Here is a 12,722-nt window from a genome sequence, read left to right as displayed (position 1 = left end):
CTTCTCTTGTTGAAGAGCAGCTAAGCTCAAGAGCGCACGAGCTTCAGTAGTCGTGGCACGTGCCTGCTTAGTTACCCCACGGCTAGGGTTTCCAGACCAAGGTTTGAACCCACGTCCCCTGCATTGGCAGGTGGATTCTTAACCACTGGACCATGAGGGAAGTCCAGCATTCCCTCATTCTTAATCTGATTTTCACCCCAAGCATCCCATTTTCTCTTTTTACTTTCCTTGTACTCCCATCCCCCTGCTATTGTGCGTGCATGCTAAGTCACCTCAGTTGTGTCCAACTCTTTGCGACCCTGTGCACGGTAGCCCTCCAGGCTCCTCTGTCCATGGGATTCTCCAGGCAAGAATATTGGAGTGGGTTGCCATGCCCTTCTCCAGGGGATCATCCCCACTCAGGGATCGATCCCCCGTCTCCTAGGTCTCCTGCATTGGCAGGTCGATTCTTTACGACTAGCACCACTTGGGAAGCCCTCCTGCTATGACCCAACCCCAAAAGTAGGTCCTGTTATCAAATCAAAAGGTGAGTGGACTTTCTGGAGAAAGAGGGAACTGTTTTATTTTTCTGTTCCTACTTTCTGTCAATTCTAGCAAATGACATTTAGGACTTCGAATTCTTTTCTAGTCAATTTCCTATAATGCTTTTTCCCCTTTTGCCCATATAGTAGTTTATCTTTCTCTCCTAGTTGCACTTTAGTCACCATATGCCTATTAGTCAAAGTATTTTAATGGTGGCTTTTTGTATATTTGCAATATCGTTAGTAGGATCAATAATAGTTACCAGTGTACAACTTCAGGGCTAACTTCTGCCCGCTTGAATTCTATTACTACTGAAGATTGTGATTATCAAAAGTTACAGGTTTTCAGCTCTGTGGAGGGAAATCTGTATTTCTCCCGCAAAGCATCATGTGTGTAATGTGTCAGTCTTCTGAGAGTCTAAATACTAGCCATCTGGGCTATTGGACTATCTGGAAATGTTCTTAACGTACAGAAAAAGTAAGAATCCCATCCAGTTACTTTCTTACGGACAGTCAGGTGGAGGTTATCATACATTTGTACTGGGGAGCCCTCAGCATTTGGATTTGGCCGTGACCTGCAGGACCTGATGACAGCTTACCTTGCAGGGAAGGAGAGTCGCTCCCAGATAGCCCTCACGAGCGGCCCTGGAGCAGGAAGTGATGAAGCAGATCTTCCTGGTTTGGGAGGAACCTGAGGTGGACCTCTCGTCCTGAGTCTGGAAGGTAAATTTGTTGTTACCTGTAAATGATGGTTCTGCTAGTCCATGCTATGCCAATCCAGACTTTCAGAGGTATCCCTCCTGCCAGCAAGAGAAGACAGATGACTTGGCTGAAGATGGCTCTCGAGCCCTGGGTCATTTAGTCTTCCACACTTAAGAATATCCATTTTAAACAAAAGGGCAGCTGTATCTTTAAAATTCCTTTATTATTTCAACACATTGAGCACATACTATGCAGTGACGATTGTGCTCTTTTTTGTTATTGTTTTTGTTCATTTTTTTTCTTAGAGTGAACCATATGGATTGGTTTAAGAGGGCCTAGCAGAACCACAACCTTACAGGCAAGAACAAATGTCACTTTCTGCTACTTTCTCCTATACCAATCCAGACTGTAGGGACGAAAACATAACATCCCCCAACCAAAGTGAGCATTAACTTTATTTTCTAAGTGAGCAAGCATATTGACACTTGTTTTTTTAATAAAATGTGACTAAAAGTTATTTTCTCCAAACAATTGTTAAAAGACTTAAAAAAAAAAAAAGTCATTGTCACACCTAACTCAAAAGGGAGTCCTATATGCCAAATTCTTTTAGCAGTGTGCTCATCTTTACACATAGCTTGTCAGCATAACCACGCGTCTTCCTTCTTAATGAAAAATAAAGCCCATTTCATAAGACTTGGCAGCCAAACAAAGAGGAATGGATATCCTACCTTAATTTAATGCATACATTCCACTACATCTGTCCACTGAAATTGGTTTATCCTCACAGAAATTAATACATGGTCTTTGTGTTAATATATGGTAGCTTAATCTGTTACCTGTCTTCCTTCCAGCCTCTCCTTTTCTGATCATATCTGCTGGCAACAGGGATGGCCCTACAGTCTAGAATGATATAGGGGGAGATAGCAGAACCTGAAGAGTCCATTCTTTCCATTTAAAAATAGCAGAAAGAGGTAGTCATAATGGATGTATTATTTTTTGTACAGCTCAGGAAGATAGTTATGTGTATCCTTCCAGAATTAGAAATACTTGAGATAGGCCACTGTATCCAAGTGATTGAAGTATACTCTTTGCTTGCTACTTAAATAGCCATAAGTTGATTCTGTGTTTGGTTTCTAGACTTATCCTAGTTCAGTATTATTTGACATTTTCTTCCTGTCCTTCAGAAATTCCTTAAACTATTGAGAGCATACGGGTTGAGTACTGTTTTAAGCTAACCCCCTTTTGGGTTAGTGACTACCCAAGATGAGCAGCCTTGCATGGAAGACGTTTGTCCAGTGTTCAGATGGACTAGTTCGCGTGACTCTTGGATATCTTTGTGTTTAATCATCTTTTAGCTTCGAAGCTATTTTGTCTTTTCCTGATTTGTTCATGTTATCAAGTCTTTTACATCCTTACCTAATACTTCTTGTGATCAGGGTTCTGAATTGTATTTAATGAGGAGCTGATTATCAAGGGCCACAGAGACTGTTTGGTATTATCAGCATTTAAATTCCTAAATTCATTTTGGTTTTAATTAGCCAAATTAATTAGCTAAATTCCAAACAATGGTAAACTGCCTCAAATTTAAGGATTAAAATATAATGGAAATTGTAATTTGGAAACACACTAAATGTTGGCAGATCCCTTCATGATATTCATTTAATTAGTTTTCTAAGTCCCCATCTTAACCATTTGTGTGGAGGCTGATTACTACCAGATCTAACATTGAAAGTTTTCTTTGTTTATTGTAATTCCTGTGTGAGAAATTTTGAAATAATAAATCATTTAACAATTTACCATGTATGATTCTCCAAAATCTCTTTAACTTCATCATTTTAACAACTTTATCTGGTGCTTTTGCCACAAGTCTGTTGTAACAGACTATATTTCTGTTCTGCGAACTTAACTGAAGTTGAAAATACAGATAACTAAGTTTTGTTTCTCTGTGTTATTGGAAACCACATGGCTGATTGAAATTCTTTCTTTCTACTCTTTAGCCAGATCTTTTAAAATTAGAGGTTAAGGTAAAGTACATTCATTCAGTTCATGATAAAATAATGAATTTTTAAGTCAACTTTTTCCTGTGAAACCTAATATCAAGTTTGTAATTTGGCATTTATAAAAATTGCTCTCAAGTCTTATATTTGAGCACTACTGAATTTTGAACTGGATATGGATCAGTTCTAGTATATGTGAATTCTCTTCGTCTTGAGCTTGTCCCTGACACTGGCTTTTTCTAAATAGAATTCTGTGATGCAAGGGATAACAATTATGTTTCTAGAAAAAAAGAATGAATTAAATGGTATTTTTAGTTTAATGTTACCATGATTGAATAATAGTGCTTAATTTTGAACCATGTATTTTAGACTTATTAAAGATGATAATTTAATAATTTTTATATGACAGGCACCTATGGGGACCTGCTGGGGTGATATCTCAGAAAATGTGAGAGTAGAAGTTCCCAATACAGACTGCAGCCTACCTACCAAAGTCTTCTGGATCGCTGGAATAGTAAAATTAGCAGGTGAAAAACATGCATAATAATTCACTTTAAAAAATCACTTGTGTTTGTAATTTGTAAGAAAGCATATTTGTAAATTTTCAAGTATTGCCAAATAAGTATGATACAGGGCAAAGGTTAGCAAACTTTTTTTCTATTAAAAAAACAACAGTAAATATTTTCAGCTTTGTGAGCAAAGTAATCTCTGTCACAACCATTTAATTCTACTATCATAGCATAGGCGCAGCCAAAGCAATGCGTAAATGAATAGGCATGGCTGTGTTCTAATAAAACTTTGTTTATGGGCACTAAAATTTGAGTTTCCTATAATTGTTACATATCATAAAATATTACTTTACCTCTAATTTTTTTTCAACCATTTAAAAATGTAAAAACTATTCTGGATGACAGTAGGCCAAATCTGTGGGCCCTATAGTTTCCTCAACCTCTGATACAGGGAAATACTTCGGAAAGTAACAAAAAGTACTAAAAAAAGTGATATGGTCCATAATATCAGAAGTAAACTAATGATGAAAATTTCATCTATTTTGGGTACTACATTTTCTTCAGTCCTACCTCTTCCATGTATCCCAGCCCTTTTTACATTGTTGTCCGTGAAGTAAATGTGTTAGGTATCTACTATGTTAGACCCTGTGGGCAGGTGATGTGCAAACTTAAAAGATTTCTTTTTTTGGTGAGTTTACATCTGCTAAATATTGAATACATTTTATGACAAGGTGCTTAGTAAGTAGTATAGTAGGATACTGTGATACTTCAGAGGAGGAGCAGCCACTCAGATAATAAAAGGTATCCTGAGATTACTGGAAGAGGTATCTTACTCATCCTACTCTTTCTAGTCTTACCTCCAGCCATCTTCCCAAAAATGCCCTGCCTGTTCCACCCTGTGTACTGCTGATAGACTTAATTTACCTAAAAATGATCTCAATTCCATTTTTCTGTCTTTAGTGGCTTCTTTGTCCTTAAAGGATCAGGATGGTCACCATTTACAGCTATTGTTAAGTTTCACTGTACACCACTGAACAGATTTTTTTATTGTTCCCCGACGTAAATGATCTGTTCTGCTGAGATTAGTTTTCCTTCTCTCTCATATAGCATATTCTATGTCACCTTCATTCCTTTACTCACTCTTGCTCTCACTTACCTTATTTAACCCAGTACAGTTCCTACCTTTTCCATGAAACATTTCCGCAGCTTATGTAAGTGAAAAAGTGAAAGTGTTAGTCGCTCAGTCCTGTCTGACTCTTTGGAATTTCGTGGACTGTAGTCTGCTAGGCTCCTCTGTCTGTGGAATTCTCCAGGCAAGCATAGTGGAGTGGGTAGCCATTCCCTTCTCCAGGGGATCTTACTGGCCCAGGGATCAAATCTTGCATTGCAGTCAGATTCTTTACCATCTGAACCACCAGGGAAGCCCCCAGCTATATAGACATTCTCTAAATACCTGTATTATTCCCTGTACCTTGTTTAAAACAGCAGTATATATTTTTTGCTTGATGTTTAAATCACTTGCATATAAATGGCTCTAAAGATCAATGCATTTAATACTCAAGAATTATTTCTGTCTTCCATCTCTGGTTTCATACTTCTGCTATATCTAATTGCAACATATATCTCATTTTAAGTCACTTTAATGACATTTTAGAAGTGAGCCTGTTATTGATCATGAACCCAGAACTTAGAAACAGCAAGTCATGAGTTGTTCTGTGCATTACTGAATTTTAAAACTAAAAGTTTAATGCTATAAATTTTCAAAACCTAAGTATTAACACATGAAAATGCTAACTAAACCTAGCTCCTAGCCTTAAATACAAGTTTATTGGGCATTTTTTATTCCACTAAAGACCTTAACTTTTTAATGTTATCAAGATAAGGTTTACTAAAAGTAATAAACAATGAAAATACTTTCTCATGTAACTTTTATTTCACTGAGAGAAAAATATTTTAAATAAGCAAAGAAACAAACACTTTGTCAAAGACAAGCTTGAAGAGATGACAGAGCTGGTTATGGGTGACTATACATACATCAGAGGGTTTCTTTGAGGAAATGATATTTGATACTCTTATTTTCTTTACTATTGTATGTATTTAATAAAAGTTTGTCTATTTAAATATTAAAAAGATACGGTTTATTAAATTATAAACAGTATATATCATACACTATTTGTTCTTTCCAGGAAATAAGTCTTCCCATTTGTTTAGTGCATGTGTGCTCAGTCACTCAGCCCTGTCTAACTCTTTGTGACCCCTTGGACTGCAAGCCACCCAAGCTTCTCCGTCCATGGAATTTTCCAAGAGAGAATAGTGGAGAGGATTACCATTTCCTGCTCCAGGGGATCTTCCACCCAGGATCGAACCCGAGTCTCCTACATCTCCTGCGTTGGCAGGCAGATTCTTTACCGCTGCACCACTTGGGAAGACCCTGTTTGTTTAGTACATGTAGATTTTAAGTGATTTCACATATCTTTATTTGTGTTCATTGAACTTTTTTACCTGGCATTTTTGAATCTTATTTCCAAATCAACAAGACAAAAAAATTTAAACTCTTAAAGTAGCCACATGCAAATTATCTGAAAATAATTTGATCACTTGGATAAAGCAGTGTCTTTGAAATGTACTTTAACTGGATTTCTGTGACTTAACAAGGTTATATTAACTTACCACAATATTCTTTATTTCCAAAACTATGCATCCTAGTAGAACTTTCTCACTCCTCTTTTCTAGAATTTAAGAAACTATGGGTAAAATTGAAATATATTCAGAGAAATAGGCCGTGCTCTGAAAACAGTTAAAGTAATTCCATTGTTCAAATCGTCCTCAGAGTTTCATCCATATAGCACTAGTGTAAGCACCTCTGGGAACTTCTTAGAAATACAGTTTCTAAGACTCACCCAAGATCTGCTAAATGATTTCTGGGGTATGAGGCCCAGCCGTCTTGTCTGTTCACAAGCTCTGCACCTGTTGCAGATGCTCACTGACATTTGATACTCACTACCAGCAGCTATATTCTGTTTTATTTCATTTGATTTTCTTATTATGTGGTGACTTATTATGTTGGTTTCAGGTTACAATGCCCTCTTAAGATATGAAGGATTTGAAAATGACTCGGGTCTGGACTTCTGGTACAGTATATGTGGTTCTGATATCCATCCAGTTGGTTGGTGTGCTGCAAGTGGAAAACCTCTTGTCCCTCCTAGAAGTGAGTAACTTCTTTGCCCTTACTGTAATTTAAGTATCTGAACTTTAATACAGTTTCACAATTAGTAATATTACAGTGACAAGTGACATAAAAATTAAAATAATATTTTTTTATTTCAGGTAACTTATTTGCTAGCAAGACATACTTGTTTTCCCTATTTTTGCTATTCTTCTTAAGAATTTTAACTGCAGGGAAATTTGTTACTTTTTTTTTTTTAAGCAAATAGCTTTTGAAGCAGTTATATTCTTTGCTAAAGTATAACTGGTTATTTCTTTTTTTTTAGCTATTCAGCATAAGTATACAAACTGGAAAGCTTTTCTAGTGAAACGACTTACTGGTGCCAAAACTCTGCCTCCCGATTTCTCACAAAAGGTAAAGACAAGATCTTAGAAAGGACTCAAGTGGCAAATGAGAACTCTAAAAAATAGAGTAACTTGAAAGCTTTTTAAAGAATTGTTTCAATTAGTGAGTCAAGTGACCTATGTTAACTATTGAGTGCACTAGATATTTTTATAGTAGAATACTAATTTGTAGACCTTTGTCATGAATTCTCAAAAGTTCTGCTTTTCTTTCAAGGTTTCAGAGAGCATGCAGTATCCTTTCAAACCTTGCATGAGAGTAGAGGTGGTTGACAAGAGGCATTTGTGTCGAACACGAGTGGCAGTGGTGGAAAGTGTAATTGGAGGAAGATTAAGACTAGTATATGAAGAGAGTGAAGATAGAACAGATGACTTCTGGTGCCATATGCACAGCCCATTAATCCATCATATTGGTTGGTCTCGAAGCATAGGCCATCGATTCAAAAGATCTGGTAAGCACCTGTCACAAGAATTCCTGTTGAAAATAACATTGAGGCTAAATTGTATTCCTTGGGTATTTTTCTCCGCAGAATAGCAAAGATCAAAATCAGTTGCCTTGGGCTGCTTATTCTACCTTAATTAGGGAAGGTTCACATCAGAAAATTAAATGTCCTAACCAATTCCTTTATATTCCTTCCACTTATGCTCAAGTTAAAAATAAAGCCCTTTCGGTCACAACTACATTTGTTTTCTTACACTTTTTTATCCACCCCATTTGAAAGAAGATAGCCTTTCCCTTTCCATTCAGTGTTAGTAGAAATACCAAAATTAAATGTGGTTAGACCTAATACTAAACACTTTAAAACATACTTTTATCCCTAACTAGGGAATTCCCAGCATTCTAATTGGCTAAATGTACTTAATAGCACATGTACTCTAAAGAGATAGAGACTTTTAAAGAATATTATTCACCGAAATGTAGAAGGCACGTATTTTTGCCATGTTTTAGAGTATACATACCTTGTGAGTTTGAAACCTTCAAAAAAAACGTGGTTTTTGGTCTTCTCACAAATGCTGACAGATTAGTATGTAACTTTTCCTTGTAGATATTACAAAGAAACAGGATGGACATTTTGATACACCACCACATTTATTTGCTAAGGTAAGAAGTTTTTATAAGAACCCTCATTTGTAAATTATGTTTGAAAGAGGGTTGTGGGTTTTTTCCTAATATTATAGAAATCACAATTACATATATTCACCTAAAAGGATTAAGACCTTGTAATCCATATGTGTCACAACTATTAATTATAATTATTATTAAATTCTGTTTGCCTGAATTCTCTCTATTCCGTAATGGAAGTTTGAGTTATAATATTAGGTAGGTAGGAGAAGGTACTTGGTATTTTCATCTTGTAAACTTTTTCAAATTGGTATTATTTTAATTATTAAACTGATAACACCTGTAACAATAGATGTGCTTTCATGTAATTCTTTAGGTAAAAGAAGTAGACCAGAGTGGGGAATGGTTCAAGGAAGGAATGAAATTGGAAGCTATAGACCCATTAAATCTTTCCACAATATGTGTTGCGACCATTAGAAAGGTAAGAGAATAGGTTTTAAAATATAGAAATGAAGTTATAGGAACTAGTTTTAAAGTACTGGGCTTCCCTGGTGGCTAACTGGTAAAGAATCTGCCTGCCAGTGCAGGAGACATGGGTTCTATTCCTAGGCTGGGAAGATCCCCTGGAGAAGGAAATAGCAACCCACTCCAGTATTCTTGCCTGGGAAATCCCATTGACAGAGGACCCTGGCGGGCTACAGTTCATGGGGTTGCAAAAGAGTAGGAAGTAGGACAGGACATAGCAACTAAGCAACAACAAATAGGAGAAGGAGGCCCCTAACGTTCATTTTGACCTAAAATGTGTGCATCTGTGTCTTCACTGGGGAGAATGTCAGTAGTAATTGCAAGATAAATTTGAGTTCTCTTACCAGAGGTTTTCTTTGTATATATCTTATTATCAAGATTGTTATCTTGAGTCTGCTACTTTTATTTTATGGAAGTATATCCTAAGTTGAAAGAAGAATATTTATTTAAGTTACTTCCTAGTCAAAACTTGTCCAATACAAAATTGTAACAATGCTAGTTTATCCTCAGCTTCCTGTGTTTCCTTTTTGTGCTTTTTCCCTCCATTGGTAGTACTTTATTGCTTCTTTTCTCTTTTTCTTCTCTTCTTAAACTGTTTTTACAAAAAGATGTAGAAGAGTGGTTCTCAGTTGTCAGTAGGCATTGAAATCTCCTGGAGAACTTTAAAAAAAAAAAATAATAATACTATTGACTAAGCCTCTTCTCCAACCCTGCAGTCCCATTCTGATTTAATCAGTCTTAGCATTGGCATTTTTTTTAAGGTCCCAGGTGATTCTGAAGTACAATCAGGGTTAAGACCTATTAATCCAGAATACACTTACATAAAGGTGTAATTAAATTGTGACTTGCATTTCAACACAGTTTAAGCCTTAAAGTGAATGTTGTTCATCATGTCTTTGCAACCCCACGGACTATAGAGTCCATGAAATTCTCCAGGCCAGAATACTGGAGTGGGTAGCCTTTCCCTTCTCTGGGGGATCTTCCCAACCAAGGGATTGAACCCAGGTCTCCTGCATTGCAGGCGGACTTTTTAACAGCTGAGCCACAAGGGAAGTCCTTTAAGCCTTAAGCCAAAAGAATTAAAAAGTTGTGTTGGCTGCCATGTCCTGTACACTTGTGTTCAAGGTCACACAGCTAAACCAGACTGACTCTAAACCCTTATTCTTCCTTTTGATCTGACTAGGAATCCAGACTACCTGTTGCTATTTAAAACATAGATTCCCATGACCTACTCTAGACCTGCTCAATCAGAATCATAAGAAAGACTACCCAGATATTTGTATTTGTTTAAAAAAAAAAATAATTAAAAAGTTCTCAAGATGTAACTCTTGACAGTCAGCCAGATTTGGGAATCAGCACCATCGTGTCATGCTCTGTGTGAAAGGAAAATAAGTGTCCAGTGAATAGAATATTAAGCTTCACTCAGAAAATACTTAAAATGAATTCCTGCAGTGCTAGGTTGGTTTGGACTCTATAAAGCTTACAGTCTTGTAGAACCAGATGAGGTGTAGGAAAACATGTTTAAAGTACAAGATCAACTATGATTCAAGAATGGTACAAGTACTGTTGAAATTCAGATAAAGAAGAGCATCTTCTCAGAGGAATCAGGAGAAGCTTTGTGGAAGAGAGGACATTTGAAAACTTCATTTTGAAGGATGGGAAAAACTGGGCCAAGAAGAGATTCAGGAGGAAACTGTGCCATGGAAAGAGAATATGCACAGAAGCACCAAGAGTGAAAGGCACAGGCCACACTTAGGAAATGGCTAAAGGCTCACACACAGGACACATCGGACAGGTTGCTTTGAATATTCTGGGCCAGGCTTTTTGTTTATAAGGAACAGAAACCCTCTCAATTGGGCTTTAGAAAAGTCACTCTGAGGATTCAATGGGCACGTTCATAGACATAGAAGGCCCCAGGGATGAAACCTGGAAAGGCATAAGCTTAGCGCTGTCCTCTGCCTCTACGGGCCTCTTTGTTCCATCTCTGCTCTGTGTCTGTGCCGCTCTTCTTTCATTCTCTCTCTCTCCTGGTGTCCTGCGTATTCAGCCTCCATACGGTAACCTCTCACCCTTCTGTTGGGCTTCCCCGGTACCTCAGATGGTAAAGAATCTCCTTGCAATTGTGGGATACCTAGATTCGATCCTTAGTTTGGGAAGATCTTTTGGAGAAGGGCATGGTAACCCACTCTAGTATTCTTGCCTGGAGAATCCCATGGACGGAGGAGCTTGGAGGGCTACAGTCCATGGTGTAACGAAGAGTCGGAAACTACTGAGCAACTTTCACTTCATTCACCCTTCTGTATCACTGCCTTTCAGTGCCAGCTCCAACCCATGGCTTGACTGCTATCTCTCTGTATGTTAATTCTAATTACAGAGAAAATCTGAACAACTGAGCCCAGCTTTTTGCGTGGTACTCTGAAGGTGGGATACGAGCCCCTGATTCACTAAGCTGTGTTCAAAAGGGAAAAACTAATCCTGTATGAGTGGAGGTAGTCCTTTCTAGAGGTCTCAGAGTTCTTAAGATTAAAGAGAAAATCAGTATATATATATATATATACACACACACACACACACACACACACACACACACACACACAATGTAGTAGAAATAACTAGGAGAACAGAACCTGCAAGTAGACAGAAAGGTGATGTGAAATTAATTTGTGCAGCCTTTAATGCTTGGTCACGTTGAGTTTTCTTTAGTGAACAGGTTAAGCTGGTAAAGCTTTCTGGCATGAACAGAGTACATAGCAAAGGAAAGCTTTAACTGTGTAAGAGGGGAAATGTACATAGGGAAGGCTGAAAGCGATAATATTAAGCAACATAGTGGAGAGAGAGTTAATGGCTAGGATAAAGGGACTGAATGTTTAGGGGGAGTTGTAGGGACCCAGCAATTGATTGCCCTTGAAAGGAGCTGGAGAAAGAGTTGTTGGTTTGATGCCCTGTACTAACTCTCAGAGAATATATTCAGCATGCAGGTAAAAAGCAGGCCTGAGACACTGGGAGGGTGAAAAACTCATGATAAAACTTGAGAAATTGTTGGCATAAAAGTCAACCATTGAAGAGTGAATGCCATCATGAAAACAAAAGAAAAGGGCTAAAATCAGAAATAAGAATTGAAGGTGAAAGGGTGGTTGCCAAAAAAAATGTGAAGCAATGAACACAGGTGAGAAGATGGATCAGTAGGCTATAATGTAGTGAGAATCTGGGAATAAATGCTTCAAAAAATTGAGAAGTCAGCTGGTATGGGATATTGTAAAGGAGGGTGAAGTGTTGGGAAAAAGACACTGGATTTGACAAACTAGAAGATCGCTGCTTCCCGGATAGCTCAGCTCTTAAAGAATCTGCCTACAATGTAGGAAACCCTGGTTCGATTCCTGGGTCAGGAAATGCTCCTGGAGAAGCGATAAGCTACCCACTCTAGTATTCTTGGGCTTCCCTGGTGGCTCAGACAATAAGGAATCTGCCTGCAATGTGGGAGACCTGGGTTCGATCCCTGGGTTGGGAAGATCCCCTGGAGGGGAGCATGGCAACCCAATCCAGTATTCTTGTCTGGAGGATCCCCATGGACAGAGGAAAGTCGGACACAACTGAGTGATATAACTTGAATTGGGTCTCTGGGTGAAGAGTATTTAGGAATTTGTTGTACTCTATATACCTTTTTTTAATTGTGAACTGTTTCAAAATAAAATACTTTTAATATAACGGGAATTGGGAGACATGGAGAGGTTTGTCTTGAGAGGCAAAGGAAGGACTACTACTTAGAGCAGTCTGACATGCACAGGATGGACTGTGAGGTCCCTCTCGTAGTTTCTGTCATGGAGGAGCACAGTTATCC

The 12,722-nt window shown here is 37.9% G+C and overlaps 1 protein-coding gene across 24 annotated transcripts in view; it reads left to right on the top strand.

Annotated features, from left to right (window-relative positions):
* The window catches only part of MBTD1 (mbt domain containing 1), a 67,911-nt gene that overhangs the window by 41,183 nt on the left and 14,006 nt on the right, over positions 1 to 12,722 (top strand). For 22 of the 24 annotated variants that reach the window (XM_025280382.3, XM_025280379.3, XM_044939122.2 and 19 more), the window contains 6 exons: positions 3,630 to 3,747; positions 6,803 to 6,937; positions 7,221 to 7,309; positions 7,514 to 7,748; positions 8,343 to 8,398; positions 8,736 to 8,840. In XM_025280382.3, coding sequence (XP_025136167.1) covers positions 3,630 to 3,747; positions 6,803 to 6,937; positions 7,221 to 7,309; positions 7,514 to 7,748; positions 8,343 to 8,398; positions 8,736 to 8,840 — 738 coding nt within the window. Of the gene's footprint in view, positions 1 to 414; positions 527 to 1,127; positions 1,245 to 3,629; positions 3,748 to 6,802; positions 6,938 to 7,220; positions 7,310 to 7,513; positions 7,749 to 8,342; positions 8,399 to 8,735; positions 8,841 to 12,722 lie in introns of those variants that run through there. The other 2 variants (XM_044939123.2, XM_025280386.3) reach the window with 2 other exon arrangements.

Source organism: Bubalus bubalis, chromosome 3, assembly GCF_019923935.1.
Source record: "Bubalus bubalis isolate 160015118507 breed Murrah chromosome 3, NDDB_SH_1, whole genome shotgun sequence".
Lineage (NCBI taxonomy): Eukaryota > Metazoa > Chordata > Mammalia > Artiodactyla > Bovidae > Bubalus > Bubalus bubalis.
Note: the sequence above shows the minus strand (reverse complement) of the source record. Positions and strands in the feature narration are given on the sequence as shown.